Genomic DNA, 20,348 nt, shown 5'->3' with positions numbered 1-20,348 from the left:
AGCATGTTTTTAAGCAAAAAAAAAAAAAAAAAAAAAAAATACCATATTGCACTTAATCTTTTGGGGGTGCAACTGAGACAAGAGTTATTATTATTATTTTTTTTTAATGAAGGCATAGTACAGGGAGTTTTATTATGACACACAGATTGGGTAGCTTTCTGATCAGAAGGAATTAACAGACATCTAAAAGTCCAGCTTTACTAAGGATTTATACTTAGCAAAATCATATATAAGCTTTTTTTTTTGACAGGCATGATTTAGAAAATGCTATCACAGCTGTTGTAGGATTCTTTTTTTTTATTATTTGAATCATCCACAGAGATAAATCACCAATTGACTTTTTAAATGAGAACAAAGAGGACTAGCACAGAAAGTAAAAAAGTTAACCATGTTTTTGCCAGACCTTGGGTGCTTTAAATGAAGATCACAAATAAAAGAAGACATAAAGTACAACCTTGGCAGAGTGCAACGCTTTACTTTAACAAATCCGACGTAATGCCAGGTATCAGGACACAGCTCTCACATGGGTAGTAGAAAGGCTACAGTCTGAAGCAACCCCCCACCCCCAAAACACCTCTCACCAGGCATGTCTTCTAGATTTTTTTTTTTTTTTTTTTTTTTTTTTGGGGGGGGGGCATTATTGGGACAGGGATCAATCAAAATCTCCACTCCCACTGAACCTTGTGAGAGCAATTTAGTTCTTTGAAACGTGATATTCCCACTGCTTCTTGCAACATACTAATCAGTGGAGGATTAGTACTACCTAGGAACTTGACCTATAAGAGCATGGACAATTCTGGGAAACTATATTGAGCATTACGGTGAAATCTGCACTTATGTTCTTCACAACATAAAAAGTTGGGAGAATTATATGCATAATTTTTAAACATGACATACAGACACACAATATGTTATTTTGCCAATTTTCAAGCTGATTTATTAAAGGTGCATTAAGGAGTTTGCACGTTTTATGCGATACAGCGCCCCCTGCAGGCCTTGGGCGTAATGCAGCTTAGTGAAAAACTCGTCCCTGTGGCTCGCGTGCACGGAAGAGGGGAACTTCGTCTTCGCTCGTTTAGTAGCGCTCAAGTAAGATTTAAGTGTCTTTTACCTGGTGGAGTCTGTGCTGGAGCTGTGGCAGTGCTAGAAGCCAGTCTTTTCTTACTTTCTGGAAGATCCTGCTCAGTTGTTGCTCACTAAGCATCTGGCGGAGTAATGGCGGACAAAATTAAACCTAGCCTAACTACGTCATTCCTTTCAAATTCTCCCCAAAAAAATGCTGGTGCCGGACCGGCACTGCAACTTTCAAGTGACAATTTAGCGCTGTTAGAGGTACTTGTAATGAATATGTCAGGGCACACTGTACACATCATTAAAAATGTGTAACATATTCATGGTGGAAAATAAGTATTTTTAAGGTTGTAAAACTCCTTAATGCACCTTTAAACTATTATAAACTATTATCTACTAAAGATTTTTTTCTTGGATAAACCAAATATAAAACTCAAAGAAAGTGAAACTGAGAGATTTTTGCAGGGGACCACAGTGCCAAGCTGCAGGAGTGTGACGTTTACTTAATGAAGATTTTAGTTTTCCAGAAAGAAACAACAGACTGAATATGAAAAAACAAGAGACAGATGGGGGAAGCTGGCCAAATAATCACTGTTTTTTTGGGATTTATTTTGAGACTAAGTCACAGAAACAACGCTAAATTAAAAAAAAAAAAAAAAAAAAGTTCCAATATTCTACCAAACATCTACCACACATATAGGCATAGAGAAACAGTAATTGCAAGGGGAAAAAAATCTGTCCCAAAGAAATTATAAAATGCCAAAGAGCGATAAACCCGAGCGAACCCAGGGACAAGCAATCGCTCAGTCTCTTCCTGTCTGATAGTCATGACAGTTGAGCTGAGACAGACAGAGCAAGACAGCCAGCAGATGCTGTCGACTTAGAGAGATTACGCCCTCCTTCACCCATCTTTCTCTCCCTTCTCCACTCGACTGCTTTTCAAAAGTTCCTCTCTCAACTCTCTCTGATGTGGCACAAAAATACATAATTGAGGTCGCTTGTCACCCTAATAACAAGTTGATTGCAGGTATACATTTCTTGTTCTTCCTCCTCCTCTTCTCCTTCTACTCTGTCTTTGAACTGCTTTTATTTCATCTCATCATTTCTTTTTTTTTGTTTGCTATAATAAAATACCACTTATTAAAAGACTCAACGGGTTCAAATTACCTCCCTGTTCAATGCCATGCGTCTGAAACGGATGAGAGGATTTTAAAGACTCTAATAGAGGCCTTAGGGTTGCTCTCTCTTCTCTCTGTCTCTCTCACATTCAAGCATCTTGACGTACTCTGGTTTTTTGTTAGGCTAAGAGGAGACTGAAGTTCGGCCACAGCCTCAGGAAAAGCTTGACTACTCCTATGACTTTCTAGCGTGATCACAGCATCTTCCTCATAGTTTTGCAAATGCATAACTTTTTGAATCCCATTGGTACATGCACATCATTACTGTTTCTGTAAATGATCTATCTGGTAAAACGATATGAGATATAATCTGTTGTGTAGGCAAACTGCCATGCCATAATTGCTGCGTAACTCTGGACCAGCTCATATAGGAAAAATGCATACTCCTCTTCACTTTGGCTGAAACAGCCTCTTCTCAAATATCACATTTGATGTGTTTTTTCACAAATAAAATAAGGAATCTGGGGTGTCTCAGCTGATCCTTTGAGTCCTTTTTATCATTCATCCATTCATTCATCCATTCATTCGTTCACATAATTTTTCATTTATAGTCACAAAGGACGGTTAGTTTTGCTTTTGTGATTTACTCCAATTAATTGTTCACCTTATTTGTGTATGTGTTTCTGAGAATCTGTAATAAATTTCCAGTTAAAAAGGTTCAAGTGAATTTGTTAATTGCCCTGAAAAAGAAATGGTATCATTGTCTAAAATGCGAATTGGGTTTCTCTTCATTGATGAGTTTCTAAGTTTGCTGTCAAACAGACTTTTACAATGTTTTCTGTTATTGATGTCACTTGTGCAAGTGTCTGTACATGAAAAAACTTGAATTTTGACAACTCACAACATGCAAATTCAGTTGTTGTTCTGCTCCACGACCTCTCAAATACACATTTTACATGATCTCCTGTTATCTATCAGTTCATCCACTCCTGTGCCACTCTATCCTGTTGAAGGTGCAGGACCCATTCTCATCTAACTCTGGGCAAAGGGCCAATGTCAGTGTTAAAAAAAATGCAGTGTTAACAGTAAAAAATGCAACTGAGGTCAAATTAAGGTGCAAAAACGTGATCATAGCAAACTGTTGTTTTAAGTTCATAATGATTTGTAATAAAACAGTCGGATTAGTGCAAGGCCATTTCTGCGGAGAACGAAACCGAGCAGGCCAGCAACACGGAAACAACATGGAGGCAGTCACACACAGGGACAAACACACAAAACACAGCAGATTCAGCAGAAACACAGGGTCACACCATGAGACATATTGGTCAAGTGTGAAAGAGTTATTCACACGCACACACACAGATACACATGCACACACACACTGAGCTGAGGGCAGTGTGAAACACCTTGTCGGGCTATTTAATAACGGCATGGTCACCTACAGTTTGTGGCAAATTGCTCATCTGTGGGGGAAAAAAAATATACAGTGTGACAATGTTGTATTACTGCTATCTCAATATTTTTATTTATTTTTTTTATAAATGTAAACTAGTTGTTGTGCACCAAAAAACCCAACCCCATCTCAAATGAAACTAACTCTAACTCTGCCGATCTCAGCTGAAATACTCTTGGCTCACTCTCTCTTTGTCAGTGACAGTTCATCTTCTGGAGTGTTCTTGTAGCTGTCACAATAGATGAGAGGAGATTTTATTATTATTTTATTTATTTATTTATTTATTTTTTATTTTTTTTTGAGAATACAGAAAAAATAGCAGAGGCTACTCAGCCTGTCCCATTCAAGTATTACAAAAGCGATGCTGCATGGAGGATCACTGCTGCAGACACTGGATGTTAAAGTGAACCCTGGCAAGTTACAGTTGCATGACTCTACTGCAATGTGGTCGGTTGCACTTTCATGTGCAATATTGCTTCTTCTTCTGTACACAACAGAACCATGATAGGCTTTGTCAAAAATAAGAAATCTCAATGTGTGAGCTATTCTTAAAGGTGTAATACAGGATTTTCTTGAAAAGACGAAGCCAAACATCTGTTACTCACTTTTTGAAAAATGTGCATGTGCCAGACCATCCACCCTGCTCTCCTGCTTCTCCCAGGAAACGCCTATCAATGGCGGAAGCGTGCGAGCACGACCTCATCTTCTCTGGGCGTGCACAGCTCTTTTTACAGTTTCTGCTTATTTTCCGAAACAGTTACAGTTTCATTATGTCAGACTCGCCATCAGTAAGTACAAGCTGAAATCGAAGCTCACCGGCTACATAAGTACTCTGAATGCGCATGCGCAAAAGGGAGAACCTTACTGCGAATGGTCTTACGAAGGCAGCTCGTCAGAATGATTGACAAACAGACCCACCAGTTATTTTGATGATCCACCCGGAACTCAAAGCAAATAGAACATCGTATATTACACCTTCAAGTTTTCTTAAAGGAGTATTAAGCAACTTTTGCTCTCGCGCTCCCCCTACTGGTCTCCTGTGAAAGCTCACTGTCGTAAACGTTCTCCGCTTCACCCCCCAGCCCCCACCCCCACCCCCGCGTGCAGAGACCGTCCCACTCCTGTTTCCTTTTTTTCTGCTCGTCACACAAAGTTTTTTTCTGTCTTTTTGGTTCTACCTTCCGTGCGCACCTAAGGGTGGGGTTGCTAATGCTAGCTAGGGTTTCATGTTTGTTTTATGCGCTTTTATACTTGTAATCCCGTCTGAGTGCCGTAAAGCAGGTTTGTTCTCGCGAGATGTAGTCGGGTCCGCTCCTCTGAAAGTTGCAAGCGCTGTTTTCAGGACACAGACCCCGGGGGGAGTGGAGGGGCCGGCGAATCACCGTGACAAGTCTTTGTTTACCACAGGGATTCTGAAAAACATTTATTGAGGTAAAAAACTTTCATAGTTCTGCTTTAAAATGCAGCACAGTAGAAAAAGAATCTGTACATTGAGCTATGCTTTAAGACGATATTCTAGGGTCCATTTGATTTCTTATCAATAAAAAATGGCTTTAAATTTTATTATGTTCATACAGCCAGTGACATATTTGCAAATATACAAAATTTGAACTGAATTTGTTCATTTCATGTACTTCATGGATTGATACAGTTTTCATTTTGTACTGTGTTGCTTAATTAAAATTTCAAATGGAGAAATCTGCCACTTTTGACGAGGCTGAACCAGAGATCACATCCATCCACCTTCTATGCAACTTTATGGAAGTCAAACTCCCAGAGCACTACAACCAGTCACAACAGCCCTTATGGGGACAAGCAGTGTCCATCATAGTGCAAACAATCACAGACAGACTCCTTCTCGGTTATTAGGCAATCTACATTCAACAATTATCCTGACATCTTTCTTTTTGGACTGTAGTAGGAAGTGAGAGTCCCTGGAGAAAACCCACACAAGGACAGTGAGAGCATGTTAACTCCTAAGAGATGAGGCAAAACCCACACTCAAACCAAAGACTAATATGTTTGAAAACAACCTGGAGAAAAATCACTGCTGTTAACAGCAACTTTAATTTTCCTGATAGACTGTGAGGGATTCAGAAACTGGAATTGGAGCCAAGTAATGATGTCATCCTTGAGAGAAAACTGAATGATGCAACCATCGCAACACTGTCATGGAGACTGGGAAAGGGACAGAAAGGATGCTCCCATATGAATCTGTACTCGCGCTGGCTAAAGAAAAAAAAGAAAGAAATCGCATTAAACCATATAAATGAACCAAACGAATGAGATGAATCCACTGAGAGACCAGTTTGGACCATTTCATGCAGCCCATGTGAACCTACAGTACAAAACGTGCTGTGACGAAGAGGATAATGTTTCTGTTTCTTCTGCCCCCTCCTTCTACTCTATTCCACTCTCCACTCTGCTTCTCTAATATCCTGCAAATACTTCCTAACATGGATTTGGTGGTGTTAGCAAAACACTGTAATGTCTGTCTGTCTTTTTAATGCTCAAAGGAAAGCAAACTGCCTCAGATTGATAAACCGTTTCAAAGCTAATTCGCTAATGTGGGTAGGTTTCGAAGTTGTCTGAAGCTTTGGTTGCTCATGACTGTCATCAATTTACTACTTTTCCTTCACTGGATGAGCATAGATACTAACCTCTGCAAACTAGGAACATAGTAGAAAAGCTACAGTTAAGAGATGTCTTGACAATCCATACCTTGTAAAATCTGCTCAAATTTTTCATCTGTCTGCTTCTTGCACATCAAATTCGAGGTCAAAATGTGCCATTGCTGCATGACATGTCCCACTGACGAAGAGGTGCTATGATAACGAGATAATCAAAGTCATATATTTCAGTTGTTCGCTGTCATAATAAATAGTATAATCTTCATTGTCATGAAAATGATGATAATATCCCTATTCATCCTCATCACGACAGCACACACTGCAGATGCACTGGTATCTGTGTCCCCCTTCCCTCCCTAGGTCTCTCTCTCTCTCTCGCTCTCTCTCTCTTTCTCTCTCTCTCTCTCTCGTGGCCCATCACCATGACGATGGGAGCCGGTTCCATGGATACAGTCACTAGGCAACCGGCAGCATCAGCAGCAGCAGTGGCAGTAGCAGCAGGAGCAGCAGAGTCCTGACAGAGCTACAGTGGATCAGCAGCAAGAGCCGGAGCCAACCTTCCTCCTCTCTCCACATGCAACTTTGCTATTTGAAGAAGACATGCAAATGCATTTCATTTCTGTTTGAAGCAATCGACATTGCACTCAACACAATGGTTGCTTAATTTAGATGTACATAAACAGAACACCACATTAACATGAAAGCTGCAAGTCAATGGCCCCAAACGAAACAGAAATTGCCATAGAATGAAGACTAAATGAAAAAAAAAAAAAAAAAACAGAATGCATACACACTGACAGGAATGTTTTACTTTGTTCAATAGTTTTACACACACACGCACACACACACACACACACACACACGCACACACATCTATGATATGTATTATATCTATTGTTGCTTTGGGGTTGTTGTTATACATAAGAAAAGTTATATTTGAGTTTTCAGCAATAGTAGGGAAGAGCTGCATTTACATATGTTTATTGTATGCATGAGAGGGCTTAATAAAAAAAAAAATGCAAGCCTAAATGAGACAGCCAGTTGAAAAGCTTCATATAAGAGAGCAAAAGCAGGCCCATCAACCAGGAAATGAATGTGATAGATAAATCCCAATCAACATAATGTTTATGATTTGTAACATGACATTATTTACCTCACTAACTAATTTCAGGCAAAGATACTGCCTTTCTTTTATCAAAGCAGTAGACCTATTGATGACCACAACATACCTTTCTGAAGCTGTTTAAGCAATTTATACACATCCCTGACACAGCAACTCTGATGGGCAACACAGGTACACTGTAATTTCTTTAGCATTCAGTTCAGTTGATTCATGTGGTTCCTATTTACCCACTTAGCGAGATAATATACAGAAAAAAAAGTTTTGCAAATTGGGCAATAGTTTACTTTCACTTTGTATATATAAAAAAAAAAATTAACAAATCAATCATGGGATTACTATAAAATGAGCTACTATTCTGACAACTGTCCATAAAATTATTGGGCTAATATGGCAGCAACCAAAAGCTGACTGAGGCTTTCAAACACAACCAATGCTTTCAACCACGACCAGTGCTTTCAAACAATCTTGACTTTATCTATAAAATATAACTCTTACTATTGGCCAGTTAAGAAAAGAGATGTATAATCAACAAAGTATACAAAATAAGTTGTCCCATAGGTAGTCTTTTCACTTGGAAATTAGTCCTCAAAAACCTCTTCCTTGTGACCCTTATTTCTTGGAACAGCAAGTATTTGCAGTCATTTAAACAAACTTGTTTGATGTATGTTTCAAAAATAACTGCCAGTTTCTTGATTCAAGCCAAAAAGTGATTGCGTTTCAGCTACAAAAATCATTTGAAAACTGTTCCCTGAGAAAATTATCTTTGTTTAAATTGGTGCAAGCATTGCTATGACACTTTTCATGAATAATGGATTCACTCTGAGACTAAAATGGCAAAAGAAGATTAGTGTTTCTGCCTAAAACAGTCTTCAGATGCATGAAGATTTCTAGCAAGCAAAGTCATCAATGACAAATACTTGAGGCAAATGTTGAATGTAGTTTTATGGAAAGTAGTGCAAGATGAAAATGAGTAAAAAACATAAAAATGCATAGTATTTGAGTAAAAGCAGCGGATTCCATCACTGTCACTGCCACACTGATACCACATTTTTTAAATTTGGTGCAGTGGCCTCTGCAATTCCTTCACCAAATATCACTTTATACTATTTAGCTGAAAATCTGTACTCAATGAGAAACTTGATTGTGTTGCTCAATGCAGACAATGAAAGAGACTTATACTGAAAATAATGACCTGGTTTGAAAGTTATACAGAATATGCCAATTAGCAGTGACTGTCTTGCTGAAGAAAAAAATCAATAACAGTATCTTAGCAGCACCACTGACACAGATGCTTTGAAATATGTTGCATTGAGGATTGTAATTAAACATTCCCTTTGATTACAAAAAGCTATTTTTGCATGTTGTTTCAGTGTGCTGCAAGTCAGGAGGAGATCTCCATGAAGCAAAGACTGAGCATCAATTCACAGCACTCACAGGAGAAAGAAATATGATGCAGATTGAACAGATTTAACCTTTTACAGGTGTTTAACTGCAGCAATGAACCATTTAGCCACATGGTTAACTAGCCTTTGTCATTACAAGCTTTTAACAAGCGTGACATACTGATACAGCTAAACAATGGGCAAGATAGGCTAATAAGCTACAATACCTCAGGCTGGTGGAATTAACAGGTGCACTTGTGTGTGTGTGTGTGTGTGTGTGTGTGTGTGTGTGTGTGTGTGTGTGTGTGTGTGTGTGTGTGTGCGTGTGTGCAAGGTAATGTGGTACACAAATGCATGAAGCTGTGATGGCAGAACAGCTGGGGGCTGCATGTCAAGATAGGGTATGTGACACTGCATCATATATCATCTCTCTCTCTCTCTCTCTCTCTCTCTTTCACACACACACACACACACACACACACACACACACACACAGAGGAGAGAGAGAGAGAGAGAGAGAGAGAGAGAGAGAGAGAGAGAGAGAGAGAGAGAGAGAGAGAGAGAGAGAGAGAGAGAGAGAGACTCATCTCCTTCCTGCAGTCATGGCTCTTTTAGTAGCTCATCACAGATCTGGAAATGCCAGTGGATCAAGGTCTATAAAGATGTTTTTTTTTCTTTTTCTGTTAGAATTGAATGAATAGAAAATTGTACACATTTACACAATGCTGTTGTTCAGTAACAACACTTACACAGAATCAGAATAAAGCCATTCAAAGTGTCTTCTGAAAAAATACATATGGTCATGGGCAAATCAAGAAATGCCTTATAAACCTCTTATTTTCACGGGATGGTTTGTACATAATTGGATTTTAAAATGGAATTTTGGACAATAAGGTCACATCTATTGCTCCAGAGTCCCCCCGCTGCCGATTTTAATGTGGATAATGATTAAGGAATGCCCACCATCACCGCACTTTGCACGAGCAGCACTGCAGCAGGTATGTGTCTGTCGGTGTTGCCTTACGTTGTAAAGTGGAGTAGTTATCCATCTGTCAGGCTGTTGGTGGAGGATCCGCTTTGGAAATAGAAAATCACTCTGGTGGCCCCCTTTGGACACCGCAGCACCGGGTAGGATGAGTCTACCGGGACGAACCGGACCGGTGTGAAACCAGGACAGGTACCCGCGCCACCAGCGGCATTTTTAGTCCCCCCGGAGCCAGAAAACGGATGAGACGATGCGCGCGACAACCGGAGCTGCGTGATTCATCTTTGTGCAAGGTTTACGTCCAAGCCGGCTACACTACACACTGTTGTCACTCTTCTCCATGCAAATTAAGACGGAAAAGAAAGATGTAGAGGTGAAGCAAAGATGCGGGCACCACGAAAAAAAAAGAGAGAGAGAGAGAGAGAAAAGGCCAGCAGCATACGACTGTGAAAATCACACCGGAGATACGGAGACGTGACCACCGGAGCGATGCGGTGCGCTTCTCCTTCTTCTCCGGTACCGTAAAGCCCGCTGCAGGAAAATGCATTCAGCAGGAGCGTCTCCTCCCATCTGTCCCCCGTGGAGAGAAAGAGAGGGGAGAGCGCGAGAGGGGCGAGGAGAGATGGATGAAGATGGAACGAGGACGCCAGGGAAGGTGCCGTTTACGCGTGCGCAAGGACGTGCACGTGTGTGCCACAGTGTTTTGTTAACGTGCATACGTGTGTGTTTGTGTGTGTGTGTGTGTCGAGAGAAAGGAAGAGAGAGTAACTCGTCTTTTATCTCATTGTGTCACAACGCGCGCGCGCAATCGTATAAGCACGTGAAGTTTGGCTGTTGCCATGCTGCCTCCCATTATTCTGGAGATATGTTTCAAAGACGAAAATAGCTTAGCTTGTGTTACAAAAATAAATAAATAAATTGATAAGGGAGAATATCTGGAATATTTATTTATTTATTTATTTATAAGTCCATTCTTGCAAAATTCAGTTCAGGTAAGATGATAACCCCATTTCAGTAAACAATTAATTAAAAACAATTAATTAAATAAATAAAGATATTTTTGAGGATCATCAAAACTGAAAGTACTGGTAAAGTTATTTTACATCAATAAATTAGTTTAAGCTATTTGCACAATTTTTGCACGAACTGGTGAGGAACACAGGGGTAGTGCTTATTTATACACGGGATACAGATAATTTTGGGCTCTAAACAACAAAGTTTCAAGTGAGAATGCTTTGATTTTGTACTTCTGTTTCTGAAACGTTTCAGGTTCACATGGTCACCAGTTGGCACTGTTGGTCGTTTTTGTAGTGAAACCACACATATGCGTGCAGAGAACATTATGAACATTAACAATGGAAAATACATGACATCCATAATGACTGATGTTGAACTGGATGCTATTAAGGGCGAATCTCAGCTATAAAATCACCAAAATAGACGATAGAATATGATCATGGAATCATGCCACTCTGGAGGCCACCATGTTTCACTTTGTCTGTCAACTCCAGCTTGAGCAAATTAACTAACAGTGGTGTGTATTTGCAGTAGTAGCTCTCCCGCCGTTTCCTCAGGCTGGAGTAGGAGCGCTTTCAGAAAGTTCTACATTTAGAGCCATTTTCTAAAGGTTGTATTTTCAGAGTCAGTTAATTCAATCAATAAACGATTAATTCAATGAAGAAATTGATTTAAATATTTCATTGACATACTCCAAATAAACATAATTCTTCTCCTTGTGTTTCTTGCTTTGACCAACAAATGTGTGAAAATATTTTTTCTGAATGGTGAAACTGACTTATCACTGACATATATCCCCAGAACACCATCACGTATAGGAGTTGGGTGTAATGTGTTGAAGAGGGATGGGGGTAAATATGTCTCCGTGCCTTGTGGTTTACCCATCAAATTCCAAATATTTCATGAATACACTTGTTGCTCTTTTCAGTGCTTTAAAAAAGAAAACAGTGCAGTTTTTGACCGGAGAATTTACACAGCCAGAAGAAACAGTGAATATAAACGTAAGAGGATAATAATAGAGAAATAGAATTACTTTCTTCTGAGATAAAAGAACTACAACATACTGACCTAGAGTGTACAGAATATAAATGTTGATCTTATAACACAAAGAACTAATTTTAGAACACAAACATTTAATATAAAAAATATCAATATCGGAAATATTAAAGGTACATTAAGGAGTTTGCACGTTTTATGTGAAACAGCATCCCCTGCAGGCCTTGGGCGTAACGCAGCTTAGTGAAAAACTCGTCCCTGTGGCTCGCGTGCTCGGAAGAGGGGAATTGCGTCTTTGCTCGTTTAGAAGCGCTCAAGTAAGATTTAAGTTTCTTCTACCTGGTGGAGTCTGTGCTGGAGCTGTGGCAGTGCTAGAAGCCAGTCTTTTCTTACTTTCTGGAAGATCCTGCTCAGTTGTTGCTCACTAAGCATCTGGCGGAGTAATGGCGGACATAATGAAACCTAACTAGCCGGAGCGTGCATTACATCATTCCTTTCAAATTCTCCCCAAAAAAATGCTGGTGCCGGACCGGCACTGCAACTTTCAAGTGACAATTTAGCGCTGTTAGAGGTACTTGTAATGAATATGTCAGGGCACATTGTACACGGCATTAAAAATGTGTAACATATTTATGGTGGAAAATAAGTATTTTTAAGGTTGTAAAACTCCTTAATGCACCTTTAATCTATAGTTCACTAGATGCATCAAAGCAGGGGCTTTGACCATTTAAGACTCATGAGCATATGAAGTTTTTGTTGTCATGTCATCACAGGTGTGCAGCAATCATTTTCAAAATGTCATCTAAAGGCGAAACTTGTCTGAACTGAAATCACAAAAAAGCTTCCGTTTTGAGTTGATCGTTGTCGCGTACACAGGGCTTGGATCACACGTGTTTTAGTCGTTTATCTGGTCTTGGAATGTATTTTCAGAAGTGGGTTAAATCTCAAAAGATGCTGGTACATATCACCTGGTACCACTAGATGTTAACAAAACGATGCTGCAGGACCACCAAAAGGACCACATGGTGGAAGCTAAATGTCATGGAATAGAAAATGCGACACAGCAGAAGTTAAACTAAAAATGATACAAGAGAGAGTAAAAAAAAAACAGGAACAGAGTGTGTGGCAACTTGTGAGGAACTGGAGAGAAGCAGAGAGAAATTGTTACCGTGATGCCTTAAACAAAGAAGGCTAATCTGCTCGAGCTGGAGAAACCAATTCACAGATGAGCCAGCAAGCTGCTGGCTGAGGCTTATCAGTGGTGTAGTTACAGCTGGGCTTGGAAAAATAAGTAAATCTCATACACTAATGCTACATACAGTATATGTTTTATTTGTTTTCATGACACATTTTTAAGTTATGAAGCTTAAAACCCAGGTGTGTGACTTAAAGATAGGGTAGGCGATGTTGTCCAAATGTCACTTTTTGTCATACTGAGTGAAATGCTCCTTGCCCCCTGGGAGAAGTCAATACATAATGTGTACGGAAAAGGTGCGGAAAAAGTCTGACAACTGTAGCGGCCAAAAGACAGTAAAAACTACAGCCAATCGTAAGGCACGGACCGCTCTTAAGAAACCAATCACCCCACCCCCTCGCGTGAAAAATTGAACAAAGCGGAGCGGGCGTGCTGCATAGTGCGCAGCACCGAGCCGCAGCGCTCCCCTGCACGTTTTGTGCAGGCAGTCAGATAGGTAGGGCTGTCACGATTAGGAATTTTTGGAGACGATTAATTGTCAGGGAAAAAAAATCACGATTGACGAATATATTGGGGGGTGGTCGCGGTCGCGGTGGGCCTGGGAGGTGCGCGCATGTGTGCGCGTGTGTTGTTGTTGTGTGTGCGTGTGTTGGAATCTAGTCGCGGGTCTGCCTGGACAGTTCGTTGAGCCGGATTTGGCCCGCGGGCCGCCAGTTGATGATTGCTGTAGTATTATAATATTAGCATTAGCATGTTAGCGCTTTTGACCGGCACTGTTTTACAGCAAAATTGACACATCGCTTCCTCTACGTCACTGGGCTCCCTTAGTTGGGCTGAAAACTGAAATGCATCCACAGCGGTGCCCTGATACGTGCCTTCGGAGCCAGGTCCTCCTCACCCTCCGTGTTATTAGCCTAGTCTCGCTAACCCTCCAGCCAAGACGAGAGGGAAACGGCAGGGTGAGTGAGACTGCGACGCTGCATGCGGCTGCGGCTGCTGCTGCATGGCGCTCCACCATGACGTCAGATTCTGAGTTTTATGCAACTTTGTGGATAAAATAGATAATTCATGGTAATCGCGAATATGAAAAATATTCACGAATATGTAAAATAATCATGATTGACGATTATTGTAATAATTGTGACAGCCCTACAGATAGGTTAACATGGGAGGCGATCAGAAACTCCGTGCGTGGCGCTTCCGCATCCAGTGCGTTCCCCCGTAACAGCGGGAGCTCCTCCAATGGAGTGGGAGCTGGATGGAGCTAGGCGGAGCCTTGGGGAGATGCTACATTCGAATACATGCTAGTTTTCCAAGATCACCAACCCTAGCTTTAAGGGCCAAATATGCTTGACACTGATAGGGACGATCTGTGTCAGTCTGTCTTCTGCATTGATGAAGTATGGAATTTGGTGATTCGGATGCATAGAAAGCAGAGGAATAATGACCATTGTCCAGTGTTATGCAGTATTGTGCTTTTCAAACAAGCGAAGGAACAAAGAAGACAAACATTTGGAAGACAACAGCAATGGCGAATCACCTTAAGTGAAGACTGTGCAAATATGTGCCTGGATACAAGCAAATGTTTGGTTTTACTTTGCCTGGGCATGGGGACAAAGAAGCTAGAAAAACAGTTGGGAATGTTGGTTGTCATCGATATTATACTACTCTAAAATGCACTGACCTCTGCCTGATGTAAATTCCATGTCAAGGTTAAGGGGGCGTGGGAGGATGAAGATCGTGTTGTCAGGCCACGTTTGAAGTGCACATCCCAATTTATATATGAAGGCACAGGGAAAACATCCCACACAAAAAGTGTAAAACCATTCCTCAAGAGTGCCAACCACAACAAAACCACATTCACTTCCCAACATAATCACTATTAATGCCATTTGGGTAATTTTCACAGTAAGTGAGCAATGTATGACAACTGCTGAAAACTCAAGTGTTCAAGAAGCTCGCCATTTTCTAGAAAGAGATCAAAATCAAATATTTTGCTTAGTTTTTAAAATCACAAGACAAAAGACAATTAAACAAAACAATCATCCTATTTTGTAATTTCCTCAATGATATAAAACAGATTTTTCAGGGTGAGACTATTTATTAGCTGTCTTGTATTCTTACTCATCACATTTTTCATGTGGAGGTTTATTTCTATTGGGCGATCTCAGTCAAGACATGTTTTCAGTCAATTTAGCGTGTGCAAATTTATGAATTCCCACACACTGTGGAAGGTCAACACAATGACAGAAATGTGATTACATTAATAACTACGTGAGTAATGTTCTGTTTGTCATGTGAAATATACATTTCTTGCTACTGTTGTTTCTGTCCTAATTGAAACTAACCTTTGACATTGCAGCTTTTTCTTCAATCTATTGTACTCAACTGTACCGAAAAGAGTGATATAACATTCGAAGGCCATCTGTGCCAGTTGGCTGTGCCGGGACGAAGCTCCAGTTAAACCCAGACAGCAGCACTGGGATTGACTGAGTTTGACAACAGTCTGTGAGAAACCAGGAAGCCTGCCAGCCCATCACTCTGTCACTCATCGACTGAGCCTTCTCTTCTGGTTCGCTTTCATGCCGTGTTTGAATGCTGTGTCCACTTGAACTTTGCTACTGAACCGATAGATGATCACAGATGCATCTGGGAAGTCATTCTCAGAAGTTATTGTCATTGGTAAAAATGAAGGTGGTACAGGGAGATTTGGAGCCCCACTTCCTCAGAAAAACAAGTCTGCATAGGCTGCCAGGACTAACAGCAAGAAAGAAACACACACACACACACACACACACACACACACACACACACACACACACACACACACACACACACACACACACACAAAGTGAGAAGGTGAGAGGGAGAGAGAACCAAATAGATTGCTAGATAAGTAATTGTAGCATTTTGTTTAAGGATTATATATTTATTGTGCATCTTCAATACTTAAATTAAAGTGACGATGTCATGAAAAGGTGTTTTTTTTTCACTTTGTATTTTATTTCCTAAGCAAGGTCAAGATGTCAAACCACAAATCCTTGAACATTTGCTGGATAAGCATGTCAATCCCTCATCAGGTTTTTGGTCGCATTGTACTCTTAACTGTTATGTTATAGAGCCTTTTTCTTTTATGAAACACCATGCTCTTCAGTGATTTAAAATCAATACAAAGAGGGTTTACAGGGCTCGATGTCATGTGTCTTTGTGAGGGACTTCTGTCTGTGGGCTTTGTGGCAGCAATGAGGCTGCATTGTGATAAAAATACACTAACAATCTTGTTTTTTTTCTTCTTTCTTTTTTTTGGGGGGGTGAGAATAAAATTATTATTTGGCATTTTTGATTACTATTCAATCACCACTCTCAAACACATCAGATATAATTTTTTTTAATCTTGGTGAATAAATCCAACATCTTGCTAACATTTAATACTGACAGACGATAGTCTTATAGGTGATCATGAATATCTGAACTGGACACCCACATTGAACTTCATTGACTGTGATGATTTACATCTGTTTAGTATTTTAATTTTAGTGACAAAAATGCAATTCATCAGAGCCAACTGACTTTTACATTTGCAAGAATAACAGTTGAAACAGATGTGGTTGTGCTTGTATTGTCATCTGCGTGTAGAAATAATGTTCGGCTTTTCTCTCAACTAATTCAAGAGGAATTATTTTGTTTCTGAACACCATGTTCAGAAGCACATGATGCTTAATATCCTCCAGGTGTAGATGAGATGTGGTAGAACTTGGATGTAAAAAAATCTCAGTGTAACACTTTGGAGGGCCAGAAAAAATCTCACAGCCAAGTTTTGCCCACAGATCCTATTTCAGGAAACCCTGACTTCCACAGATTTTGCCCACAGGTCCTATTTTGGACAACTCTGGTTTACAGAGCCAGTATGGAAAGCATAGATCAAAAGGTTCTAAACAATTGTGTGTGTGTGTGTGTGTGTGTGTGTGTGTGTGTGTGTGTGTGTGTGTGTGTGTGTGTGTGTGTGTGTGTGTGTGTGTGTTTAAATTTAGTTTGGCTTTTGTTTTTTTGGTGTCACCAAATTAAAGCTTCTTCAACAACTGTGTGTATCTGGTGACTGTCATTAGCAAACAATACAAAGATGCTCATAATAACTTAATGGCAGAATTCCCAGATTTGCGGATAGAGCACAATTACCAGCAGATGCCAAGCTCTGGCTCATAAATCACCCTCGATGGAAGTATATTACTTGAGTCAGCCAGCTGAGACAACTTTTGTTTGTTGATATTTCTATCAAATAGATGTGTGCATGTGTGTGTCTGTATGTGCATGCATCTGTACGTGTGACACTCAGATTGGGAAAATTTCAACATGTACATGCAGGCGCCACTCCATGCACAATTGCATCGCAGCAAGACAATACAACAGGAGTATGAGAAGGGACCCTGCAGATAGTAGGATGACACACAGTGAATTGACAGCCTGGTGCAGAGCCAACAACACTTGTGTCATCAAATCACTGAAGCCTGAATAGTTGCTTCCTGTTAAGACGTCCACAGAGGTAATGCTACCACACAACAAATACAGTTTCACCCAGTAAAAGGTGGCCTCTGTACAATGGCAAAGATAATTTATATGTAGAAAAACAGAGAGTAGAAAGTATTGGTGGATTCAGATCTCCAATGATATTTTGCTATAGGATTTCAGACTAACATTATAATCAACAAGACCAAATATTTGTCTTGTGGACTCGTTCTGAGCCAGGTTCAGTTTTGTACAGCAAATGTTTGCAAACAGAGTATTGCAGGTCACATTTTGCGTAAAAAAAACAAAACAAAAAAAACATGTTTGTTGGCATTAATGTGAAGCTGGTAAAAAATCTTTGCAACAATCAAAAATAGAAAGTCTAAGAGACATGTAAAGATTTTCTATACTGAAATAGGTTTGCTGGTTCTACCAGAAGTAAAATCTGCCTGCATGCCAACATTGTACATGCAGAAACTTGAAAAAGATACTGTATCTCTATTTTTGAATAATTGTTACAATAATTGTTACAAGGCACAACACAACAATTTGCATCAATAATCCAGTACTGATTAGCATATTCTATGAGTATTTTTTTTCAGTAATAACATTTTTTAACATCAATAGGAAGTTTGAGTTACCATTATCTCCAAGAATTGATGAGTCTTTCTTGTTTCTTTCATTTGTTTCTTTCATGTGACTCGGTTTACTCACGCATGTGGACAAACGAACACACACACAACATCCTTGCATTTGAGAACAGAGCAAACATTTCAAAAACGATAAATGGCAGTGAGTTATTGAACAGATTTTTCTCCAGCTGTCCCTAGCTCCTTCCATAAACCACGTACAATCCACAAATCCACCGGATTTCCTCCTTAAACCTGCAAAAATTAAATATATCAATACGACTGCTTCAAGATTAAAAGCTTTTTGTATCCCACGTGTGAAAGTATACACAAGTTTGGTTTTTTTTTTCAAGATATTTTATGGAAAGGACCAAAAGAAGAAGTAAAAAACCCTAAACAAAACAAACTCAATTTACTTTGGATATTAAAGTTGTTATTTTGCAACCACTATGTAGTCACACTGACTGAATGAAGGAACTGATACTGGATGTAAGCCTCTCACTGCCTCCTTGATTTAACAGTTGTCTAAATTTGCATTGGGGTCAGCGTGAGAACAGGCAAAAAAAAAAAAAAAATTACAAATTGTTTTTTTTTTCCTTATTTGAATTTGGGGAACAAATTCTAAACAACACATTTAAATACACTTACACATCTAAATATCTAAACATTTCCTTATGTAATTCATTAATCAACATTAAATTATTGAATTCAGCCCTTGAACTATTTCAGTCTCATTTTTAAATTTCAATTTCAAACTGACACTCTACATTAAAAAGGCTGTCCGCCCCTCATGGCCTAAAGTATCACCATGCAGCTAACATTATTACTCCTTTCCTGAATAGCTTACCTGCAGAGAGGCTGATCCCACTTGATGTCAAGCTGCCAGAAACTGATATTGGAGCACTATGGTCAAAGTGTCAAAGTTGACACAAGATACTGGACCCTTTGATTGTCCATAATTAGAAAACACAGTAGCATGTATTGAAACCTCATATCAATGAAATCCATCGCTTTCTTTTAGATTTTACAATAACTACCATTATAATAGAGTCAGAGCGGCCATAAATGATGTTTTCGTCACTTAAAGACTGATATTTTTTAATTAGATGTTGGTGCACATGTAGGTAACCATCATAAACAAAGTGGAATAAGCCAGTGTGATGCCTAGTACAAAATTATCGAAAAAGAAAAACATGAGAGCAGAATTTTCTTCAGAATAATATTAAAGATCTGCTGCAGAAACAGTTAAACCAATTAAATCTCCCTGAAGATAAAGTGTTCTTGTGCAGATGACCTGCTACTGACTGCGTTGTAAGCCTCGTGATCTGTTGAACATTAGGTGAAGGAGGAGATCAAGTTTTAGTAACTCCTACTGAGATGAGTAATTGACTGGCTCTGTCTTTTTATTTTATTTAGTCATTGCTGGCTCAACAAATCTTACTGAAAACGGAGAGACAGGAAATACACCAGATATCATGATGGGAGGAAATTAGTATTATAGCTCTGATCAAACATGACAGCAGAACTGTATTGTGTATATCACTCATAAATAAGCCCAACGACAACAAAACTGAGCATCAGTGTTGGTAATATTGTATTAACAATTAAAAAGGGTAATATAAGCCCGTATGCACAATAGCTGTGATGCTGCGTCGTCTCAGTGTCATAAGTTCTTGAATCAGTTTCATTCGATACCCGTGTTAGACCATTTGAATTAACGCAAGTTTCTTTGCTAACTTTTCAATGTATTACTGCTTTTCAGTAACTACTGATATATCTGACCTTAAGTACTATTACTGAGGATTTGCACACCTCTGGTTGCTATTTAGTAGTTCATTTAGACTGGAGATGAGCGATTAAATGCATTTATAATTGGACTTATTGATACATAAAATAACGAAGCATGAGTCAAACAAACTCCACTTTGCTGTCAATATTGTGGAAATTTCTCGTATGAAAAACCAGCTCTTATTTTCTCTCCGCAAAACCTCCATCGTGCAGAAAAAGATTTTCCCTGGTTCATTATTTACTCTGAAAAGCCACATCTCTCTGTATCGTCTTCACCGTGCCTGGCTCTGTGAATCTCAGAATACATTCTGTCTCCATACTGCATTACGCCTTATATGGTATTTTGTGAATGGGTGTTGCTAGGTAACTGGAGTGCAGTAAAGCGTGACAGCTTGATTCTTGTATTTAGAATGAGTTGGGTTTAAAACAAATTTCTATTTTGAACACTGCATCTACAA

At 39.5% G+C, this 20,348-nt stretch overlaps 1 protein-coding gene across 8 annotated transcripts in view; it reads right to left on the bottom strand.

Moving 5' to 3' along the window:
- lrrc7 (leucine rich repeat containing 7) overlaps positions 1–10,034 on the bottom strand; it is an 87,674-nt gene extending 77,640 nt beyond the window's left edge. For all 8 annotated transcript variants that reach the window (XM_030083290.1, XM_030083291.1, XM_030083292.1 and 5 more), the window contains exon 1: positions 9,802–10,034. In XM_030083290.1, the coding sequence (XP_029939150.1) occupies positions 9,802–9,826 (25 nt within the window). In that variant the 5' untranslated portion in view covers positions 9,827–10,034. The remainder of the gene's footprint in view (positions 1–9,801) is intronic.
- Between the last annotated feature and the right edge of the window lie 10,314 nt (positions 10,035–20,348).

The sequence above is a fragment of the Salarias fasciatus genome, chromosome 23 (genome assembly GCF_902148845.1).
Source record: "Salarias fasciatus chromosome 23, fSalaFa1.1, whole genome shotgun sequence".
NCBI classification, from domain to species: Eukaryota; Metazoa; Chordata; class Actinopteri; order Blenniiformes; family Blenniidae; genus Salarias; species Salarias fasciatus.
Note: the sequence above shows the minus strand (reverse complement) of the source record. Positions and strands in the feature narration are given on the sequence as shown.